Source organism: Pinus tabuliformis, chromosome 3_1 (assembly GCF_031772625.1).
Source record: "Pinus tabuliformis cultivar Carrire ecotype Pingquan chromosome 3_1, CPIR1, whole genome shotgun sequence".
In the NCBI taxonomy this organism is placed as follows: Eukaryota; Viridiplantae; Streptophyta; class Pinopsida; order Pinales; family Pinaceae; genus Pinus; species Pinus tabuliformis.
The window spans coordinates 662,662,549-662,687,879 of NC_142301.1; the positions used below are offsets into that span (position 1 = coordinate 662,662,549).

The following is a 25,331-nucleotide window of genomic DNA, read 5'->3' on the forward strand; positions in this document are numbered from 1 at the left end:
ATATTTCAAAAATAATTTTTCAAGAAGGTAAAAAAGTTCTACAAAATATGCAAGGAGAAGTTGACAAAATCACTGCTGACAAAAATGAAGAAGTTTCTCGGCTTAAAAACCATAGTGAAAAATTGTTGACGCAAATTAAGAAGCTTAAGAAGGATAAGAAGTCATTAGAAAACAAGGTACAACAACTTATCGAGAAGGAAGCATCAAATGTAGGAATTCAAGTTGACGAAAAAACAACAGATACCGATCCAGTGAATGTCACAACTCAGGAAGAAGACAAGCAAGTTGAAGAAAATACAAACTTAAATGTTGCAGTTCAGACAATGAACATCCCAAGTGAATGTTTTGTAACCAATTCAACAACATCCTCACAAGAAGAAAATCAAAAAATTTCCACACACCTAATAAGGGAAAGTCAAACCAAAAAAGTTCCCTATCGACATCCAAATCATGAGAGTAGACAACTCAACCAAGCTACGTATCGGGACTATTCAGGGCAAAAACAACTAATAGATGTTCCAAAGAATATTGAGGTAACTTCAATCCAGTCCTATGATGACAATTCATTACCAAATTCTAGTGATCAGAATATTCCACAAAAGATTAATCTAGGATGGTATGATCCCTTCTCTGTATGACAATTTTGTTTGTCACTTAGAAGATCATATCAACTTGTATCAATGAAGATGACAGTGCTGAGACGAGAAGATATTTGAAACCGAAAAAGAGATCAAGCCTTTTGCATCAACAAGCTTTGAGGACAAAGCTTTTTTGAGGAGGAAGGCAATGTTACGAATAAATATATATAAATAATATAAATATAAATAATGAGGATAATTGTTCCCACACTCTCATTTGTATCATCATTTTAATTCATACATTTAATATATATTCTTGTATCTCAATGGAGATCTTTATATTCCAAGTCTTCTGGAGTATTTAACCTAAGAACGAACTTTGTTCGCTTACAAAAAAATGGCATTAAACCCCCACCACACAAAAAATAACAACCTCTTCATTTAAAAAAATCATTTTTTTGCTACATTATTTGCAATGAAAAATGGCAATAAGAGGGTGCATAAGAAAGTTGAAAACAAAAATGAAGTTTGTTGTCCAAATATGGAGAAAACCCTTACATTGGTTCATGGGCATGAAAATCATAACAAATCACAAAAGGAACAAAGAAGGAAAATGTTGGGAGGCAAAGAGGTAAGCAAGCATAAGCCTAAATCAATGAAAAAAACCAATAACATAGGGATTTTCAAGAACATACCTGTGAATGGAAGAAATGAAGTTTGTCTGACTGATTTTGAATCCTTGACCCACAAAAAAAATTTGGTTGATGATGATAATGGCTGTTTGATCCTCAATCACTCCTTGAAAATCACCACCAAGCTTTTTCCCTGCCTTCACCAAGACCAACAAAGCAAAATGACCCAAAAAACCCAAAATTTGCTTTTGAAACCTGCAAACCCGTGCACCTGGCGATATTTTCAGCCGCTGCGCGATATCCTCCTGATTTTTTGGCGATGTTTTGAAAAAGTTACAATTTTTTGTGTGCAATTTTTCGTGGGTCAGAAAAAATTGCGTAGTTTGTGAACGGAAATATTTTCCAAACTGGTTGGTATATCAACATCTTGTAAGGTAACTAAATGCATTCTAGTTGAATTAACTTATGATCGAAAAGCGATATGTCCCATTAGAATTTTTCGGTCATATTATCTTTTTTATGTCATGGCTTATCCCTATCTGTTTTCTTCTTTTTTGTCTTTTTTTTTTCTTTTATATATCTCACGAGTCACATATATTGGAACTTTGTAGCTGAGTAAATAGGTATCCTTTTTAAGAAAAGGACGAGCTGCCCTTTATCATGAGCTGTGCAGTCTCCATCTTATTTACAAAATTCATAGTAGTTAGCGTGTTTGTAGGCTGTAGATTGAATGTCCAGCTGGTGTAATTAAGTGTGAATTAATCACTCTATTATAGATTTTCATTGTCATATGTGCTTAATTCAAGAATATTATCATTGATCAAAAAGTAGTTCATCTGGACTTCATATGAACAGGGCACTGTTTAACTTTGGATACCTAACTATGGCCTATCCTATCCAGGATAAATCTACAACAGGTAAACAGGGACTGGGAATTCGTGACAAGCCCAAGAAAATTGCAGGTGTCCACTGGAAGGGACAGAAGGTCTCTTTTGATACAGACGAGGACAAAGAGGAAGGGTCTGCTGATGAAGAAGATACTCAACAAGCTTTAGTGCAAGATACAAGTTTGAAACGTAAAAGGGATACTAACAATATAGAGGATACCGAGACTGTGATTGACAATGATTTATCTAAGGAAAAGTCCTGTGCTGTATTTGAAGTAAATAATGTTTCCAGACCTAGGCTTAAGTGGAAGAAAATGTGTAAAAGGCTACTTCAGGAGGTACGACGAAATTTGTAAAGACAAACAAAATTGTTAATTCTATAATTTTTGTTTGTTTGTTGATACTTATCACATTATGTTTGACAGCTTGTTTGGGGCTATGCTCAATGAGACAATTGTCTTTTATGTTCAGGTTCCAGGCCAATCAATGAAGATTAAGCACTTGAAAAAGTGCATTCAGGCACAATCGAATTCCTTCTTATCTGAGTTTTCTTCTAGCCGTGATGCTGCTTCGTATTTAAAAAAAAAGGTTTGATATACAAACCTTCAGTTTATTTTTAACACGATCCGTTATATATATTGGGAAGACATTTAGTTGCATGCGGACATTCTTTATTGCTAACTGTTTTATGCCTTGGTGCAGCTTGAAAATAGCTCAAAGTTTGTTGTTGAGGGCAAGAGAGTCTCTCTCACAAAGAGCGGTTAAAGAGCATACTGGATGGCTGTTTCGCTCCATCAGTATTTAACTGGATGGCTGATATTCATATTTGTAGTCTTTAGACATTCTCTTTTTGATTATTATACGTGGAAAATCTTCAGAATTTCCATTTTTAACTCTTTGTGAGAGTTCTGATAATATCTTGTTTTTGTCTATTTTATTTCACAATCGGTAGCTGTATATTGTGAGAGGTAATTCTTTCCTGAGATTTGGTTCAACCCCTATTAAGGACCTGATAGACGGAAATGCATTTGACAGATAGTGAAGGTATAAGGACCTGATAGACGGAAATGCATGTCAGGTAAATGGAACTGCGCTTTATGCCTTAATTTTAATTTATAAAATGACGACTGAAGGTTGACTTCTTTTGAGAAATTTGAATTTTTCAGCGATAGGCCTAACTAACAGTATTTGAAATTTTTGAGCTGTTTCGTAACGAGTGCCTTACGGAACTTTAATTATTTTTGACGAATCAATGTCTATGCCCTTAGTTTAAAGAATAAAACGATGCCTGATGTTCGTAGCTTGAAATATAAAACAATGTCTGGTTATATAAAAAACCATTGTATTGACATATGTAAAATACACATTGTGCGGTGGTGTTCATGTGTGATGGTCATGAAATGTGCAAATTTCATGTAAACCAGATTTTTAAAATAATAACAGGCGATCGAATTATTTATTCATTGTTAGCAACAATATAGTTCATTGTTACACTGTCGTTGTTGGGTTAGTGATTCAGCGATATTGGAATAAATTGCAGACGCCTTTTCTACTGTTAGGCATCCTTAACATAATTGGATACTTTTGGACAACAAATGTGGGAATAGGGGGGCATTATTGACCCTAGTTGGAACAAGGAGGCAGCATTGACTCGAAGGATTTCATACTATAGTAGCATATCGATAAAAGTTTCATACTCATCAATGCAGTAGTTTTCCTTCAAAAAAATAAATTGGTGGGATATTATTCTTCCATTCTTCCATTCTTACATAAATTCTTATTAATAGCTGCCCATGGAAGCAATAAATTTTAATCTGAATCTTAGTTTAGATAAGACGGTAAATATTAAAATTTCACTTTGAAATATATCTTTAATATTAATTTCTAAATTGATCTTGAATCACTTTGGTGTAACATGCAACTTATTGGAATGAATGCAACAATATGTTGAACTCGTGTTTGAGTTATATATATTTATTTTATCTTTTTTGCATGTTTCTTGCTTAATCGCAATTGCATTCTTTTTTATTTTTGCAGGTTTCCTTCATACAATTTAGTTTTCCTCTTTTGGCAGACATCATATTTTATCATATGCTATGGTTTTTTTTTTTTTTTAATAGATAGTTAGTTTATGCAAGATTAGTAAATGTAGAGTATTACAATATTTTTTTTTTATTGAAATCAATTTGGTTTTCTTATAGTAAATTTGTAGATAATTAGTTTGAATTTTTATGTAAAAAATTTATGCATTGGGAAACAATTTAATAAAAAATTATATGGTTAGCTTCTCTCAAGAAAACTTAACTTTTAAGAAACATCTTTGAAAGCTTTAGAAAAAAAAAGGAAAACCTAGGTTCCATCTAATCACAAGTTGAATGGTATAGAGCAAGTTGAACCTTTTATTATTAAGAGACATATATTATCCAAATCTTATTTCCTTTCTCTTATTCTTATTTACTTTCTTTTTTTCCCTCTCCCATTCCCCTCCCAACTCTTATAAGTTGCGCAAACTATGCTAGCATCAATGGATTTGGAAGATGAAAATCTAGAGTGGATTGATAGAATTAGAATTTTCTTAGCTCAATAAGTTTAGTTGAAGTATGATTTGAAACTTATTTGTTTTTATAGCTGTATGATCTAGTTGAAATGCCATTTTTATATATCTTTTTATTCTAAAGTACTTTTGTTAAAATTAAATTTATCATGATAAAATACTTTTGTAACACCCCTAATCCTTGTGATATGCTTTACCATCAATATTGTCATTTGTTCTATAATACCATTGGATGTTGAATTATTTAGTTAATAAATCATCTTATTCAATAATAAAATATCCTATGGAATTAATGTTCTATTAGCAAAATGGTTTTGCAATTTTGGATATGATTTTTTTTTCCCAAAATTCTCTATGTTAGTCTTAATTAATATATAGATATAGTGTTGTGTGATTATATGATAAATGTGTGTAGATGGACAAATACACAACCATTAAATTAATAATGATTTATTATTTCATGATATGTGAAAGCTTTTTAGTAATTAATGAGACAATGTACTTTTTAGTCAATTTGTCTAACAAAGTTTATGAAATTTATAATTAGTACAAATATTGCAATATTACATCCATAATATTTTTAATAACCTTATTGGTCATCTCACTGGAATTTTATTATCAAACGCTAAATGTAGCTTATTTGCTTGTTCACTTATTGTGGCTAATGGATTAAGATAAGATCTTATCATTGCATATATGATATTACAATCACATATCACTACTTAAATGGTAACATCAAACATCAATTATAGTAGGGACATAATAGGTATCAAATATGCTCTATATTTTAAAATGAAGTGTTCAATCCCTAAGGCTTTCATATAGCTTTGATTAGTAATGGTTATTAGTATATTGCGTGACATGATTTGTAACGGTGACATTTCTAAATCCCTTTATATATAAATCCCTTATGCTTTGGAGAACAAAGAGATTCCCTACCATAAAACAACATTATGCTTTTTGTGTAGAGATTGTTTTAGTTAAATGTTAATAGGCCAATGTGAACTAGAAAGTTAATAACAAAAATTTTGTGGTAGTTTTTTTTTAAAACCCTCACAATTGTTGTAAAACGTAATTATGTACGATTTTCATAATGACATGCAATTGTGATTTTTGTAATGATGTAATGAAGAAAATAATTTATTATTTATGTGCTTCATGGGTTTCATGAGCAATGGATTTTTGTTTTTAAAGTCAATGTCATGCATGACCCTTCTTGGGTGTATAAAGAATGTATCTAGGTTTACAAGTTGATTAGAAGCCCTCCAATAGACAAGAACAATCATCTTCTTGATGTCGGCTCAAATGTAGGGGCAAACAACTATATATAGGAGCCTATAGCCCTCGCATTTCAGCAGTGACAGTTCGATATATCTTTGAGATTTTGGATGGGAACAATAAAGATGAGGTGCAGATCATCCACAACAATCTTCTCGACATATTTTCTCAGGTTCTCGGTGGTTAAGACAAGAAGGAGTTCGGTTACCATAGTGATCATAGTGCAGACTAGTTTGGGGTGGCATTACAGTGATATCTTCCTCACTGTCTCGGCATATATTCACGGTAATGTGGATGGACATATCACAATGGTACATGTTGGATAAGGTCTCGACGCTGTAAGATGATACTCAATAATGCTCGGTGCTAGATCTCAGTGATACCAAGTGTTGTGCTTAGTAGTGATATGATGATCAGTGATACATGATGCAGGTAGGTCTTACATGGTGCAACTCGGTGCTAGTGACAGTATGAAGGTATGATGCACAATTATGTGAGGCCAAAGTTCAGGGATATATCACAACATTTGGATGTTGTAGTGATCATGTTTTGAAGAAATCGAAGGATCAAGGAAGAAGGATGATTGTGTCTTGGTCTGGGAATGACAGCATAGGTCAATGGTCTTTGTTTTGGTATTTGTCAATTGGAATCTCTATAAGAAGAATTTGTGCGGCTTTTCCTCTCAAAGAGAGATGTTTTGGCCCTGGCAAAAAGCCAACATCTTGTGTTCTTGTCTCTTTTGTTTTGGCAACTATTTGATGAAGTAAGAAAACACACTCTAATAATAACAAGAGAAGATTGTGCTAATAAGAAAAAGTAAAAAGTACTCACAAATAGTTATCATTGTGAGAAGAATCTTATTAACTTAATTGCCCTAGATTCTTCAACATTATATCAGAGCTAAGGTGTTGAAGTCAAAGGCAAGGCATAAAAGAGACATTCAAGGATCAAGTTTTAAGAAGGGCATCAAAGCAAGTTGAAGGTTATCAAAAGAAAAGGATCAAGACATACATCAAAGATTGAAGAATCAGTGTACAACAACAATCTATAACTACCCACAGTCACGGTGCTATTGGAATCTCCATGTCAATAGAAAATCACAAGATGATTAAGTAATTTCAGTGAAAAGATGAGGTCTCGATATTAGATCACAATACTCGAAACTCAGATACATGGCAATAGTTTCGTGCCTCTCACAGTCTCGGTCTATGTCATACCACAATGATCTCGTTAATCTCACAATGGCATGATCTCAACATACCAGTGATAGTCACAACCTTGGATTGAAGAGAACAATCTTGACAACTCGGATTGCGGGAGCTTGATTATACATATTCGATGGCATATAGAAGCAGATCATCTACAACATAGTGCTCAGAAATAGGTCTCACTATACCTCAATCATAGTTTGTATGGATAGTACTCGATGTAGAATGAAGGTGTCCGTTGATACAACCATAGTAATACTAAGTGATGGGTCTCAGTACTATAAGATGATAATCATGGAAAGTGACCTCAATGCTCTATGGTTCTACACGATGCTGCAACTTCAATAGAATGCTACAAGGTTCCATAGTCCACTTGTGTGATAGCAATACAATGCCATCTCAAGTATATCAACAATTTGTTAATCATAAGGATCAGATGTATAAGTCGAAGTATCTTGAAGGCAAGAAGGCAAGCTTCCTATCATTACAACAAGGATCTCATTCAGAGGAAACATCAATGCATCTACTTCAACCACTTTCAACATGATCAAGGTGAAGATTTCATCTTCACATGACAAGTAAGTATTTTTCATTCTTTAATCAATTTTGGTTAAATGACTTCGTTTTGCAAGGAAATCGATAAGTTGGTTGGGTGACCGAAGGTCCTTGCATGAAATAAGGAGGATTGTCATAGTCCTCGTAGATAAGTGAAGTCATGAAACATATCAATGGAAAAGGTTTCCTTTGAATTCATGGGAAGGAACTCTTAAAGTTCTCTCACGTAACAATATTGGAGACATCAAAGAAGTTGGAAGAATTATGAACATTACAAGAAAAGAAAATTCATATCACTAAAAGGATAGGAGGAGCTGCATGGTAAGAGGGAGTAAGAAATCATTAAGATAGTCTCTCTCACTCGCTCCTAGATCCTGCATAGGTTATGTTTACAATAAGATGCGGTATGACATCTTAGAAGCATTAGAAATCAAGACTTGTGACATCATCACAAGGGTAACATAATTCATGGGGTAAGTTCAACTTGTGATTTCTATGCAAGATAGAAAAGGACAAGTTGAGGACTCAAACATTTGCTAGAAGGAAAGGAAGTTTGGAAAATTTTATTACTCAGGAAAGGGGAAAAAAGCATAGCGGAAATTCAATGCTATGGAAGGTTATGTACTTTATAGGAAAGATTGTCCTTAGCTTAAGAAGTACAATAACAAGAAGAATAGAGAAGAAGCCCATTTCACCAAAGAAATGGAGGAAACTGAAAGAAGAAAGAACAAGGAAGGAGAAGCATTAGAAGCAAGAGCTTGTGACATCACCATATGGAAATATGAAGGACCTCTGGAACAAAATCTATGGTAGTCAATATAGCTCTTGGTGACCTCATTGAAAGATCAAAGGAGAAAGTCATTCAGGACAAGTTTTATCATACATCAGTGAAAAGGGAAACATCTGCGTAATAAGAATACGCGAGATCCTCAAGATTCTCTGATGGAATCCTCATCGGAGGGTTCATAGATCTAGAGTAGAAGCAAGTGTTTCATCAACAACTCCAACTTATGGAATTCATGGGATGATGGTATGATGACATGAGAAATGAAGCAGATCAAGGGGTTGAAGATCTTTTCAATCAAGGAAGCTATTGGAAGAAGTCTAGATGACCTAAAGATAAAATGAGGTATGTATGCTTGTATTTAATATTATAAAGTCATGTCATATGGTTGCAGGGAACATGGATCACTACTTCTATCTTGAGAAGCATCATCAAAGGAAAAAAAAATATCCTCCTTCGAAAGGATGCAGGAAGGCATAAGTCACGCTAGATGAAATCAACATAATATGTCCAACAGTAACAATAGAGCAAAATGTGTATTGGGATTGATACACTCAAATATATGTGGTCCAATGTTCACAAGAGCTCTTAGTGGCGGCGAATATTTCGTTATCTTTATTGATGATCATTCTAGAAAAAACTGGGTCTATTTCTTAAAGACAAGGGATGAGGTCTTTGATCGATTCAATGATTTTAAGGCTCTTGTTGAAAATATGATAGGGAAAAGGATAAAGGTATTGCGTTCAGATAATGGTGGAGAATATACAGATAGAGACTTCATAGACTTTTGCGCAAAGGAGGGCATCAAAGAGAGTGGACAACTCCATATAATCCAGAGCATAATGGAGTAGCAGAGTAGAAAAATAGAACTATTGTTGGGGCAGCCAAAGCTATGTTGTATGATCAGGATCTACCTAAGTTTTTCTGGGCATAAGCTTGCAACATGACGGTGTATATCTAGAATAGAACTCCTCATAGAGCATTGGGGAAGAAAACGCCCGAAGGAGTCTTCACAGGGAAGAACGCAGAAGTCATTCATCTTAGGATATTTGGAAGCGTGGCATATTGTCACATTCTAGATGAGAAGCGCAGTAAACTTGATCAAACTACACAAAAGGGGTATCTCGTAGAATATAACGGGACCTCAAAGGCATACAAAATCTACATTCCTAGTAGTAAGAAGATTGAATATTGTAGTGAGGCGGGATGCAAAGTTCATGGAGGATAGAGCTTTCAAGAAATCTCGAGAGATGCTAGTAGAAGATTAGTTAGTAGATGTTCCATTAGTCCAGCAATAACAGGGGCATCAAGGAGGATAGGCAAGAGGACAGACACATGGATCGAGTACAGTGACCAGTACCGATATTTCCTTAGAAAAAGGAAATCCAGATAGTTCTCAACAGATGGAACAACAAGAGGAGGAGTTGATTGAGCCTCCCACCACGAGTGGTAGAACCAGCAAAGAAGTACGACATACACTGAGGGGCACAGAAGAGTTTGTTGGAGCTCCTAGAACCAAGAAAAGGCAGCATAGACAACTTGACAGATACCAGGCATTGGTAGCTCAGGTTGAAGAACCCTCAAGATTTCGGGAAGTTGTTCAACACCAAGTTTGGATGGATGCCATGGTATAAGAGTACAACTTTGTCATGACGAGTGATGTCTGGGAAGTAGTACCTAGACTATAGGATAGATCAGTTGTAGGATCAAGATGGATCTACAAGATCAAATATGATGCATATGGCAGTATAGAAAAGTACAAGGCAAGGTTCGTGGAAAAGGGGTACGCACAGAAAGAAGGAATAGGATATGAAGAGGCCTTCGCCCCAGTTGCCTATTATACCTCTATCAGATCCATTATATCCTTAATAGCTCAAATGGGATGGGAGATTCACCAGATGGATGTCAAGACAACATTCTTGAACGGGGTGATAGAAGATGAGGTGATATAGAACAACTCGAAGGCTTCAAAACTCATGAGAAGAGACCTCTTGCATGTAGATTAAAGAAGGCCATGTATGAGCTCAAGCAGGCACCCAGAGCATGGTATAATCAGATTAATAGTTACTTGTAGCAGTTGGGATTTGTCAAGAGTGATGCTGATCCCAATCGCTACTATTTGATGGTAGAGAATGAGCCACTTATTCTGGTATTATATGTGGATGACTTGTTTTTAATAGGGTCATCCAAGCTCATACAGGATTGCAAGAAGAATCTTGAAGCTAATTTCAGCATGAAGGATATGGGGTTTATGCATTATTTTCTAGGGTTGGAAGTTTGGTATAAGAATAGGGAGATCTTCCTTGGACAAGGAAGATATGCGACAGAGATTTTGAAGAGATTCAAAATGCAGGATTGTCGACCCATGGCTACACCCATGATCACCAATTGGAAGAAAATAGATGCACTAGGAGACAAGGAAGTGGATCCCACCTTGTATAGACAGTTCATTGGGTCGCTCATGTATCTGGTCAACACTAGGCCAGAAATTTGCGTTTCTGTCAACACTGTTAGTCAGTTCATGATGGAATCGAAAAGGGTGCATTGGGCAACAACAAGACACATTCTTAGGTATGTGCATGGAATAGTCAGATACAATTTGAAATACTCCTGAGGGGAGGACGTCAAATTGAGTGGGTTCACAGATGCAGATTGGGTAGGTAGTTCAGTAGACCGAAAAAGTACCTATGGGTACTGCTTCAGTGTTGGATCATGGATGATATCTTGATGCAACAGGAAGCAGAATTCGGTAGCTCTAAGCTCAGCAGAAGCAAAATATATGGCAACCAACATAGCTACGTGTGAAGCTATGTGGCTTAGAAAACATCTTGTGAGTTTGTTCAGAAAAAGGATGGAAGCAACCAAGGCTTACTGTGATAATCAGAGTTGTATCAAACTCTCTGAGAATCCAGTATTTCATGATCGATCGAAACACATTGACATTAGATGTCACTTTATCAGAGATTGTGTTCAGCGTGGGGCAGTACAACTACAATATGTCCCCACAGGATATTAGGTAGTAGAAATACTCTCAAAGGCTCTATGAAGAGTTACGTTCATTCAGTTCAGATAACATATGGGTATGGTAGAGAATCCGTTTCAGTAGCAGAAACATGTAATTTTTCAATTACAGTGGCAAAGGGAGTTGCAATACAAATGCAATGTTGACAAATGGCAGGGTCAGCAACAGTACATATGCAACATTTGCGTAGTAGTTGGTGGGTAGGATGTCAGACATCAACAAGCATGGAGGGAGATGTTACAAAACAGGTTGATGCTTCAACAGGTTGCATTACTATAGCACATTCATCGCTAAGAGGGAGTGTTGATTTCTGGTAGCATTGGATGTGTTCTAAGTCTCAAATTTTGCGAGGAGGCTTGGACACATGCATGTAGTATAATAAGTTAATCTGTAATCTTTAACACCAGCTTTGAATCTGACACTAGCTTTAGATTCTCCAATACCCAGAAATTGTTTTGGGAAATTCCACCCGAAGACAATTTTATTAAAATAATTAATTATTTTTAATGGGTCCCTAAGTCTAAACTTAGGAAATTCAAATAATTAATGGATATTAATCTAAATTATTGGTGTAACTTCTAGAAGAAGGCAGAGATCAAGTCAATATGATCCTAACCATTAATTAGGATATAATATGGGCCATTGATTGATCAACTAGTGGATTATAAAAGGAGGCTTGATGTGCACTTGGAGAACACACCAGAGGCAGATACTCAGTTACCCGAGTAAGATTGATTTTCTCATTGGTCGAAGTTCAGCGAGAGAAAATCGAATTAGAGGGAGAGTTGCAGGTGGAAAAGAGAGTGAGGGTAATCAACATCAGTCAAGAGTGCAAGGGAAGAAGATGTAGAGCAGAGGGAGGACAACGCAAAAGCTGTGATGTAGGGAGAGACAGTGTAGGGGAAGTTTGACGCTAGGACTGCATGGGTAGTTTGATGCTGGGACAACGTGGGAAGGTTGACGGTGGGACATAGTGAGATGTAGAGGAGAGAGAAGCACTTCTCCTGGATCAGAAACTTGTTAGGAAGCGTTTGTAAATTTTGTCACAAAGAATCCTCTTCTATTTTGCTGATTATTACTTGTACATGAGATTTTTGCTGAAGAATAATAAAGAAACCCTCATCTGCTGCACCACTTTTCCCACATTGGATTTTTCCAGGGACAGTGGTCTAAAAATAAATGTGTCATCATGGTTGTATTTGTGCCAATATTTTTCTTTGCATTTACTTTCCTGAGTATTTTAATTGTAAAGGTTGCAGTAGAATTTATTTCGATATTTTTCGTAAGAACACCGTGAATAACTTATTTATGAGTTAATAAGTAGAAGAAATAATATTAATCATTGCAGTTGGATTTCTATTTAGAAATTTTCACAATCTTGAGATATGCAACCATGATAAAGGCAATCAACATCCAAAAGACCAAGAAGACTAGGAAATCTCCCAGAAAGATATGAAGACTCTGATGAGAGTCTGAAAAAGATGGAGACCCTTGACAATGAATGGCTTTGGGAGATGTGTCAACATGTATGCAAGATGCTGATACCTACAAGAAGATGTCATGATTAAGAGCCATCTCGTAAGGTACTAATTGATTGAATGTTATGTTTTGATTCCTTGAATAATATATGGATGAGTTAATGCAGGGCTACTAGAATAAGAGTTGTAAGTGCAAGTACAACTAGCATTCATGTGGTGAATGGAAATTCCTAAAAGAAGCACGACGAGAAAGAAGTAGCCATATGAAGAAGGTTCCATATATGTACCAAGAAGGCCACTTTCCATGAAGAAAGGAATGACATGACAAACCGAGGAGGAAAGTAATTGATGGCTAATGCCTTACAAGGAAGAAGCTTGGCTAAATTTCATGACATCAAGGAAAGAAATTGATCAAGTGGTTGAAGGACCCACGAATCCTGGTTAGAAGGAGCTTGGGTACATTCCTTTACAAGAATAGGCATATCTTCCCTAGTTGAGAGCGAGAGATAGACACAAAATTATTGTCTTCGCTTGGGAAGAAAGAATGGAGGATTAGGTAATCATCTCGCATCTGATGCTCTTTGAGGATGTGTAGGGCATCCAAGATAAGAGTAGGCAAGAAGATTGATATTCTTTAAGGGTTGGGAACCCAAGATAAGAATAGTCCTAGAAGGTCATACTAAGTGAACACCTGGGTGGGTATGGACCTTAAGAGACAATGATGAAGGTGTCTATAGTCATTGGTCTCACTAACATTGTGCTCTGATTTGATGAGAGATAGAGTTTTTAGTTAAGGCCTTGCTGTGGAAACAATATTGGTTACTATGATGCTATATAGATGTTTTACCAATCCAACTCTTCTGAAGAGAAATTCTTCAAATTGAGAATGACCAAGTACCATTATGAATACCTACCTAGTTAAGAGGGAGCGTTGTAAAATGTAACCAGGTTCGGTCTTCATAATGACATATAATTGTGATTTTTGTAAATGATGTAATGAAGAAAATAATTTATTATTGACTTACTTCGTGGGATTCATGAGCAAAGGATTTTTGTTTTTAAAGTCAATGTCATGTATGACGCTTCTTAGGCATATAAAGAACGTATCTAGGTCTACAAGTTGACTAGAAGCCCTCCAATAGACAAGAACAATCATCCTCTTCTTGATGTTGGCCTCAGATTGTATACAAATGACAAGTCGGTTCACATATGGAGACACACCCTTTCAAATAATCGGCTCAAATGTAGGGGAAAAGAACTATATATAGGAGCCTATACCCCTCAGATTTCGACAATGACAATTCGATATATCTCTGAGATTTCGGATGGGTACAAAAGAGAGAGGGTGCGGATCACCCACAACAATCTTCTGTACATATTTTCTGAGGTTCTCTGTGGTCAAGACAACAAGGATTTCAGTTACCACAATGATCCCAATGCGGACTAGTTTGGGGTGACATTACATGTATATCTTCTTCATTGTCTCAGCATATATTCACTGTAATGTGAATGGACATATCACATTGGTACAATTTGGATAAGGTCTCGGTGTTGTAAGATGATACTCATTAATGATCGGTGCTAGATCTCAGTGATACCAAGTGTTGTGCTCAGTAGTGATATGATGATCAATGACACATGATGCAACTAAGTGTTACATGGTGCAACTTGGTGCTAGTGACATTATGAAGGTATGGTGCACAATTCTGTGAGGCCAAAGTTAAGGGATATATCACAATGTTTGGATGTTGTAGTGATCATGTTTTGAAGAAATCAAAGAATCAAGGAAGTAGGATGATCATGTCTTGGTCTGGGAATAGAAACATAGGTCAAGGGTATTGGTTTTGGTATTCGTCAATTGGAATATCTATAAGAAGAATTTGTGCAGGTTTTCCTCTCAAAGAGTGAAAGGTTTTGGCCCTAGTAGAAAGCCAACATCTTGTGTTCTTGTCTCTTTTGTTTTGGTACTTATTTGATGAAGTAAGAAAACACAATCTAATAATAACAAGAGAATTTCATGTTAATAAGAAAAAGTAAAAAGTACCTCACAAATAGTTATCATCGTGAGAAGAATCTTATTAACCTAATTGCCCTAGATTATTCAACAACAATAACCATTATTTGGTTAAAGCAAGACATAAAATTTGCGAGTTTCTAATGAACAACATTTAGGTCTTTATGCCAAGAGGTATTTCCTTATTGTGAGTCATATGTTTGAGTCTAACTCAAATGGCTTCAAATCTCTTGATTTAGTTTGGATGACATTCCAAGCACACTCTAATGTCCGTCTATCTTTCCAATGGCCTTGTGTTATATCTTCTTTGTAAGCAACTACCATGTTCCTTTTATCTTCTTTGTAATTTAGTGCTTGATTTATTGTTGATGTAGTTGTGAAGGGGATTTTATTGTTGTTTATTCCTTTGGTGTACTCACAAATAAATGATTATTCATCAAAATGGTGGAATTGGATCTATTGTTTATCATGGTTGGTTATGTGACCAATAATTTTGTGAGCACCATGAGACTTGAAGATCCTAAATGTTTTGCCAATTTTCTCCCCGGAACCATTGAATATTTTGGTAAGGGTGAGAAGTTTTAGGAAAATGAATTGTCTTCAAGGAAGTGTTTCTCGCTATAAATGAAGGAAAGTTTTTTTTTGTTTTTGTTTTTTTGTTTATTCTCTCCAGTGGTTCATTTATACATTTTCAATGATTAGATGCTATAGTAAGCATTGGAATCTTTCAAAACCATTTCTTAACATCTTTGTTACCATCTACTTTGATATCAAGTTCTTGCATATATTTTCAATACAATTACTTGGTAACAAAATTTACTAGATTAATGAAGATATTCATTAAAAAACACAATAGTAATTCCCCCATTTTTCTTCTTTTTGTTCTACACATTTAGTTTTTATAGGGAAGAATCAACTTAATATATATTGCTTATATGCAAAGAGGTTTTAAATCAATTGGTAGCATACATGGCCTTTGTTTGTTTAGCCTATTGTAGGCAATAGCGGAAAATAATTTATAGCTAAAAGTGAAAATAAATACATGATGATATATTTATGTCTTTACCACCATATTTCAATTAACACATTAGCCATCGATACACAAGAATTTCTAGCTAAAAGTGAAAATAAATACATGATGATGTATTTATGTCTTTACCACCATATTGTAATTAACACATTAGCCATCAATGCACTCATGATTTTTGGCAGTGGTGATTGTAGGCCCTTGATATGTGTGTAATTTTCCTACCAAAACAATGAATGGCGACGCACATGCTTTTTATAGGAAATTGGTATGAATGGTTATTACCTTAAATGTTGCATTGTTTTGAAACTAAATAATATGCAAAAGTGAAACCTTTAAGAATGATGCATTCATGATAGAAGGCATGTGGTCAATCTATGTGAAGGTGGTGTACATGCACATGAGCTACCACTTCATTTCCATCAACTTTATATGAGCTTCATGCTGGAAAATCAAGGTATTTATAGATTCTCCTTACTTGATAATTACTTGTGAGATTTGTTGGCCTTTTATTATTGTAATATTTATTCTTCATCAAGCAATTACCAAAACATAAAATGCATGAAGATCACAATAGGACAAGATATAGACACCAAGTCAGGGAAAAACCCCACAATTGTGGAAAACTCTAACAATATCTTCTTATAGAATCAGATCAAAGTGAGAGCTCAAAGACTTAAAGACCAAGACCTCCTCCAAGCACCAAGTCAACCCTCCAAAAGCCTTCCTCAATCATGTCAAATTTCACCAAGTCAAATATGGTCAAGCTTCACAAAGTTTGATCCAAGTCAATGTTTCGACACTCTCTTGGTTTGAAATTAGAACCTGTAATCCTCGGCCCTGTAACTCACACAGAAACCCTAGCAGACTCGTACGTGTGAGCAAAAAAGTCCAAAAATCTGAGTTATCTTCTTCTTCCTTGGGTTTATCTTTCTTCTATTCCTTCACTCTTCTTTCCTTCTTGTCTTGTGTATATATCAAACTTTCTTGTGTGTTCAAATGTGGGCTAAGTCTCGTCCATATATAGTCATCAAGGAGTGAAAAAAGGTGCCCTAATAGGGTCGACTTATCATGGTAGGACCAAATTGGTCTTGGAGGACAAAATGACTTTATATGACTCAAAAATAATAATTTTCTTTTTTAACAAAGAGTCTAAATGGGACTTTAATATATGACGAATATTCTTCTTGACTCAACAATATTAGAAGCATGAAGAACATGATTAACCTAGACTTCAGCATGAAACCGATGCTTAAATACAATTATTTTACATGAAATGCAAATCGATACAAGTGCAAAGATAATTATGAAGACCGAACCTAGTTACTTTTCCAACACTTGAAAGGTGCAAGTGGAAGAGAGGTAGTAGAGACCACTAGGCTTTGAAGAGAGAGGATCTACCAATGGCTTGTAGATTCATGAGATCTACCTGCATTCCAATGATGCAAATGGTTTTTGCTTCTAAATATGGAATAATTACTAACAATAAATGTTTGGTATAGGTGTATGGTATAGGTGATGACAAGGCTAGAGAAAATATTTATAATGTCATGTAGCATCACATATGCAGAGGATCTATTTACATTGGTACATTGAAAATATATTTGACTTCCATATATTGAATAATGGTAGATGTTTATTGTATGTGTATGGCATAAGTAATGATAGGTTTTGATAATGTTGTTTGACATCACATAAGGGGGGATTCTTGCTAACCTACACTGATGTAGAAGCATCCAACTCAGGGAGGTCACGGCTGGAGTGTTTGTCTTTGAAAACAGATATGTTTCAATTAGTTTTTTATTTTCATTTAAATTTCTAGGAACGACTGTCTCAGCCACTGTTAGTTTTTGCTTACGTTCTTTTTATTTTTTATTTAAACTTTACTTTTAGATTACAGTCAAGAAAGGACAGTTATCCAGAAATAACCAAATGTAACTACTGGAAGTTTGATAACTGTCCAGTGATCTTTACAAAACAGAAAAAGGAAACAACATTGTAATCTTTTAACCATCATAGTATTGAATAGAGAGAAGCACAGAAACAATCTGAAGAACAAACACATCTGAACCCATATATATTGCAACTTAAGTATCTTTCTGTGTAATTCAGTTAAATTCATTTTTCTTTTCCATAGCATAATGATGACAGACAGTGAACAGTAAGCACAGAAGCAAGAAGAGCATCCAGACAAGTTCAACAAGATAACGGAGTGGGTTTGCCGAAGAAACTAGAAGATCACTATCGAAGGAATAAGTGAACATTCACGAGTACCAACGGAATTCAAATCCTTTTCATTTCTATTTAATTTTAAAACAAAACCACTATATATATATATATATATCAGTATCGAATATCAACAGTCCAAAATACAGTCACCAAGCACAGGCAAGCCCTAAGAATAGGGTTCCTCCATTAACAGTGCAAACACAAACATCAGGTCACCAGTGGACCGATAATATTACAAAACATAAGTTGAATAGTGAAAGCATAAAACACAGCGAGGTTGCAACCACAGTAAGGCCGAAGCCAAACCTCGACTATAGACCCATAAAACCCTACAGACAACAAAATACTTCGGACAGACAAACAGAGAACTATCAAGGAGCGACCCTACCCAGTTCAAGCGTAGGAGTCAGGGCGTGAGGTCAAGAAACGGAGCCCAGTCGCACACCTTCATGGCCAACAAGCAAGCCATTAGAACCAGCAAAATAAAACCATAGACATAGGTTTGAAAACAGAGGAAGGGGTTACCAAGGAACTCACCGAGAGAGCTGAGCCCTTGTGAACTAGAGGAGAAGCCACAGACTAAGGTTATGGTCGCAGAGTGATCACTGCCCACAAGGAGCAAGAACAGTCAGTGACGGAAGAAAACGAGGCAGAAAAGACTAGCATGGAGAGATGACTTACCTCTAGATAACCGTTGAATGAGAGTCGAGAGCCGAGCCACTCCATAACCATAACATGTGACAAAAACCAAACAAATAATTAAACAGTGGAGTAAGCACATTGAGAACAACAGTGTATAACAAAAGCCTACAACCAAGAACGTAACCAGAGCTGAACAAAACTGAAACCAGAGACCAAGACCAGGGGTTCTAGACCCAGAACCTCAAAACCGAGCTCAGAACAGGAAGCAGTGTCAGCACACGCTGGTGGAAACCCTCATAGGAATTCATGCCCAGGGTTAGTGAAACGAAACCCCTGTAAAGCAACCAGAGCCAAAACCATCATTTTGCAGAGTAGCAAAGTGAAAGAACCAGAGACCTCACCTTGCAAGCAACATAGTGAAACAACGGTGAAATGACCTAGCTTAGGGTTTCGTGGGTATGGTAAGAGGCGGGAAGGAACGAGCCCCAAGGCCAGGACACTTGTCCTCAAAAAAATTAAACCATAGTACAACACCATAAAGTCAACCAACCACATAGTTAATAATAAATCAATCAGCAATTAATTATTAATCCGCAGGTGTAAAGGGCTGGTCCCATCAATTTTGGTATGAGAGGTGGTTATAGTTAATTATTTTTCTTTACAAAATGGAAGCCAAAAGAAGAGATCGTGGCAGAGCTATTCGAAGAGTAGTAGATAAAGGATTGAGAGAAGAGATTAAGATCCTGAATTCTTGTTTGGCGGCAGTAGAAGTAGGAAGGAGAAAGGATCCGGAAGTAGGGGATGACATTGATGAAGAAGCTGTAGTTATGACAGATGGATCGGATGAGGAAGGACTTGAAATCAAATTGTTAAGGTCAGTTTTGTTGGCTAGCAGTAAGCCAAAGCCTGAGATTCCAAACTATGATGGTAGTTTGTCCACAGAAGTGCTGTTGGACTGGATTAGTGAGTTAGACAAATACTTTGAATGTTAGGAGATCAACAAAGATAGGAAAGTTAAATTCGCTGCCACCAAGTTGAAAGGACACACGGACTTATGGTGGGACAATGTCCAAGCAAAGCAGAGAAGATTAAATAAATTACCCATTAAAAAAGTGGACCAGAATGGTCGCCAAGATGAAGGGTAAGTTTTTGCCCAAATATTACCAGATTGCTCTGTATCGGCAGGTGCAGAATTTGAAGCAGAGAGGAATGACAGTGAAAGAATATACCGAAGAATTTTATCGGGTGAATCTGAGAGCTGGTTATACTGAAGACACCCCAGAAAAGACAACAAGGTTTTTGAATGGCCTAAGGCTGGGACAAGATAAGTATTCTTTCTCCAAAAACCATAGAGGAAGCATACCAGAGTGCCTTAAAGGCAGAAGAAAAGATCGCAAGGAAGCAAAATGCCAGGAGAGGACGTGGAACTTGCAGAGGGAAAGGACAATCCTTTGGCAGAGGAAGGACTGCCAACAACAGTGAAGAGGGTAGCAGTTCAAAGACCTCAGGGACAGAGGAGCTGCCTACTAGTGTTACAAGTGCCACAAGTGGGGGAACATGTCCTTTGAATGTCCTAAAGGAGAATAGGATGGTCAAAGAGGAGCATATGTTGCTCAAACAGAGGAAGCAGAGGCACCGCCTCAAGAGGTAGAGAACGTACCGGAGACAGGAGAGGCCTTAGTCTTGAATAAGGTATTGCTGAAACCGGCAAAGGAGACAGCTGAAAAAACCCAAAGAAAGGCATTATTCTAGACTATGTGCAAGTCACATGGAAAAAGCTGCAAACTAATTATGGACAGTGGAAGCACTGATAATATGGTTGCAACAGAGATGGTGGAGAAATTGGGTTTGAAAAGGTTGAAGCACCCAACTCCCTATAAGGTGTCTTGGTTACAGAAGGGGCACCAACTACTAGTTGATGAGCAGTGTGAGGTGGAATTCCATATTGGCAAGTATAGGGACAAAGTGATTTGTGACATCATGCCCATGGACGTGTGTCATATTCACATAGATTTCATTCCTGGAGCTAGTTTACAGAACAAAGCTGCTTGTCGGATGAGTCCTAAGGACAACGAAGAGATCAGAAAGCAGGTACAAGAATTGTTGGACAAAGACTTGATACAGGAAAGTTTAAGTCCTTGTGCAGTTCCGACAATTTTAGCTCCCAGGAAAGGAGGCGAGTGGCAGACGTGTACAAATTCACGAGCAATAAATAAAATTAATATCAGGTACAGATTTCCATTGCCACGAATGGATGACATGATGGACTGCTTGAGTGGAGCAACATATTTTTCAAAGATAGATCTGAAGAGCGGATACCACCAGATTAGAATAAGAGAAGGGGACGAATGGAAAACAACTTTCAAAACTAATGAAGGACTGTATGAATGGTTGGTGATGCCATTTGGGTTGAGTAACGCCCCTAGTACTTTCATGCGCCTAATGAACGAGATGTTGAAGGAGTTCATTGGGAAATTCATGATTGTGTATCTTGACGATATACTGATTTTCACCAAGACCAAGGAAGAACATTTTCGACACGTTCGATATGTTCTAGAGAAGTTGCAGCAAAACAAGTTGTTGATAAATTTGAAAAAATGTTCTTTCTTTCAGAAGGAGTTAGTCTATTTGGGTTTTATGATTGCAGAAAATGAGTTGAAAATGGACCTAGAAAAGTTGCAGTTATACCTAGCTGGCCATCCCCTAAGAGTCTGTTTGAAGTTCAAAGTTTTCACGGGTTGGCAAGTTTCTATCGTAAATTTATAAAGAATTTTAGTGGAATCTGTGCACCTATGTTGGATACCATAAAAAAGGAAAGTCAACCTTTGCAGAGAAGAGCTTCTAGATATTGAAGAAGAAGACCATTGAGAGGCCAATTTTGAGGTTGCTTGATTTCAACAAACTTTTCCAAGTTCGTTGTGATGCCAGTGGTACATCCATTGGAGCCGTACTCAGCTAGGAAGACAAACCCGTAGCTTATTTCAAAACGAAAAATTAAATGAAAACAGACAAAGGTATACGTCTTATGACAAGGAGTTTTATGCTGTCGTCCAAGCCTTGAAGCATTGGAGACATTATTTGTTGGGTAATGAGTTTGTCTTGTTTTCTGATAATTCTGCATTACAGTATGTTATGCAACAACATAATTTGAATCACAAACACACAAAATTGGTTGAGTACTTGCAGAGTTTTACATTTTTATTGAAGCATATCAGTGGTCAAGCGAACAAGGTAGCAGATGCACTAAGAAGAAGAGTTTTACTCTTGCAGGAGAGGACGATAAAAGTGTTGGGATTTGAACACCTGAAGGACTTGTATCAAATAGATGCAGATTTCAAGGAGGCTTATGAAGCCTGCCAGAAGCCTTTGTTGAGGAAAAATAGTCCATGGCTAGACTATAAATTGCAAGAGGAGCTGCTATTCAAGGGAGGACAACTGCGTGTTCTCGAATGTTCGATGAGAGAAAACATCATCTGAGAAAAACATATTGGAGGTCTAGCTGGACATTTCAGCATTGATAAGATCTTGGATCAGCTCAGTCATTTCTATTATTGGCCGAAGATGCGAAGAGACGTGCAACGATATGTGACCAGGTGTAAAATATGTCAGTTGGTGAAAGGGCACAGTTAGAACACGAGGTTGTATACACCTTTGCCTATTCCAAACAGACCGTGTGATTCAGTCAGTTTGGACTTTGTCTTGGGTTTGCCAAAAACACAGTGGGGTTTTGATTCCATCATGGTGGTGGTGGATCGATTCTCAAAGATGGCACACTTCATCCCTTGCAGGAAAACCAGTGACGCTACCCATGTAGCACACTTGTTTTTCATTGAAGTCATCAGACTGCGCGACTTACCTAAGTCCATTATTTCCGACAGAGATGTGAAATTCACATGACATTTCTGGCGCACCTTGTGGAAAAAGTTGGATACAAAGTTAAATTTCAGCTCCGCTTATCACCTACAGACTGATGGGCAGACGGAGGTAGTGAACAAAAGCTTAGGAAACCTGTTGTGGAGTCTAGTTGGGGAAAATTCACGAATGTGGGATCGGGTACTTGCCCAAGAGAAATTTGCTTACAATGATTCACCAAATCGAAGCATAGGAAGTAGTCCTTTCCAGATCTTGTATGGAATGCATCCCCGAGGAGTGCATGAGCTACAAGATTTTGGACAGTTAGAAAGAAGAAGTGCTAACGGGGAAGAATTTGCAAGAGCAATTAACGACCTACATGAGCAGGTGAAGTCAAAATTAGAGGACAACAGTCAAAGGTACAAACAGAAAGCAGATCTGAAACGATGGGAGGTACAATTTAATGTAGGGGATCAAGTTCTAGTGCATCTGCAAAGAAAGATTTCCTAAGGGTGAATACAATAAGCTGAAATTCAAAAGAATTGGACCTTGTAAAATTCTGCGTAAGTTTTCTGAAAATGCCTATGAGCTGCAATTGCCTCCAGGTATAGGAATATCGCCCATCTTTAATGTGGCGGATTTATTCCCATACACTGCCAGTCCGGAAGAGGACAGTTCGGCGCAGCCAAAGCGAGATACCCAGGAAGAGAGTAGTTCGTGGATGAGACAAATGCCTTCAACTCAGCCACTTGAAATCGAAGGAATCCTCGATACACAGGTGGCCAGGCGGACTCGAAGAAAGGAGTACCTACAGTACCTCATCAAGTGGAAGAACCGCCCTATTGAGGATAGTTCGTGGCTTGACGCAGGACAGATACAACGTGCAGGGTATTCTATCGAGGAGCTCATGGACCGGAGCCATGAATTTTCATCTACCCCAGGAGCCTGATGCAGGAGCATCCAACTCAGGGAGGTCATGGCTGGAGTGTTTGTCTTTGCAAACAGATATGTTTCAGTTAGTTTTTTATTTTCATTTAAATTTCTAGGAACGACTGTCTCAACCACTGTTAGTTTTTGCTTACATTCTTTTTATTTTTTTATTTAAACTTTACTTTTAGATTGCAGTCAAGAAAGGACAGTTATCCAGAAATAACCAAATGTAACTACTGGTAGTTTGATAACTATCCAATGATCTTTACAAAACAGAAAAAGGAAACAACTATTGTAATCTTTTAAACATCATAGTATTGAATAGAGAGAAGCACATAAACATTCTGAAGAACAAATACATTTGAACCCATATATATTGCAACTTAAGTATCTTTCTACGTAATTCAGTTAAATTCATTTTTCTTTTCCATAGCATAATGATGACAGACAGTGAACAGTAAGCATAGAAGCAAGAAGAGCATCCAGACAAGTTTAACAAGATAACGGAGCGGGTTTGCCGAAGAAACTAGAAGATCACTATCGAAGGAATAAGCGAACATTCATAGGTACCAACAGAATTCAAATACTTTTCATTGCTATTTAATTATAAAACGAAACCACTGTATATATATATCAGTATCGAATATCAACAGTCCAAAATACAGTCACCAAGCACAGGCAAGCCCTGAGAACAGGGTTCCTCCATTAACAGTGCAAACACAAACATCAGGTCACCACTTGACCGATAATATGACAAAACATAAGTTGAACAACGGAAGCATAAACACACAGCGAGGCTGCAACCACAGTAAAGCTAAAGCTAAACCTCGACTATAGACCCATAAAACCCTACGGACAACAAAATACTTCGGACAGACAAACAAAGAACTATCAAGGAGCGACCCTACCCAGTTCAAGCATAGGAGTCAGGGTGTGAGGTCAACAAACGGAGCCCAGTCGCACACCTGCATGGCCAACAAGCAAGCCATTAGAACCAACAAAATGAAACCATAGACACAGGTTTGAAAACAGAGGAAGGGGTTACTAAGGAACTCACCGAGAGAGCCGAGCCCGTGTGAACCAGAGGAGAAGCCACGGGCTAAGGTTACGGCCGCAGAGTGCTCACTGCCCACAAGGAGCAAGAACAATCAGCGATGGAAGAAAATAAGGAAGAAAAAACTAGCATGGAGATCGGAATTACCTTTGGATAACTGCCGAATGAGAGCCGAGAGCCGAGCCACTCCACAACCATAACCTGTGACAAAAACCAAGTGAATAATTAAATAGTGGAGTAAGCGCATTGAGAACAATAACGTATAACAAAAGCCTACAACCGAGAACATAACCAGAGCTGAGAAAAACTGAAACCAGAGACCGAGACCAGGGGTTCCAGACCCAGAACCTCGAAACCAAGCTCAGAACAGGAAGCATTGTCAGCACACGCTAGTGGAAACCCTCACAGGAATTCATGCCTAGGGTTAGTGAAACGAAACCCGTGTAAAGCAACCAGAGCTAGAACCATCATTTCGTGGAGTAGCAGAGTGAAAGAACTAGAGACCTCACCTCGCAAGCAGCATAGTGAAAAAACGGTGAAAGACCTAGCTCAGGGTTTCGTGGGTATGGTAAGAGGCGGGAAGGAACGAGCCCCAAGGCTAGGACAC

At 37.2% G+C, this 25,331-nt stretch overlaps 1 protein-coding gene across 2 annotated transcripts in view; it reads left to right on the forward strand.

Annotated features, from left to right (window-relative positions):
- The window catches only part of LOC149188852 (D111/G-patch domain-containing protein), a 157,244-nt gene extending 154,290 nt beyond the window's left edge, over positions 1 to 2,954 (forward strand). For both annotated transcript variants that reach the window (XM_089411706.1, XM_089411705.1), the window contains 3 exons: positions 2,112 to 2,435; positions 2,569 to 2,685; positions 2,800 to 2,954. In XM_089411706.1, the coding sequence (XP_089267832.1) occupies positions 2,112 to 2,435; positions 2,569 to 2,685; positions 2,800 to 2,862 (504 nt within the window). In that variant the 3' untranslated portion in view covers positions 2,863 to 2,954. The remainder of the gene's footprint in view (positions 1 to 2,111; positions 2,436 to 2,568; positions 2,686 to 2,799) is intronic.
- The last annotated feature ends 22,377 nt before the right edge of the window (positions 2,955 to 25,331 follow it).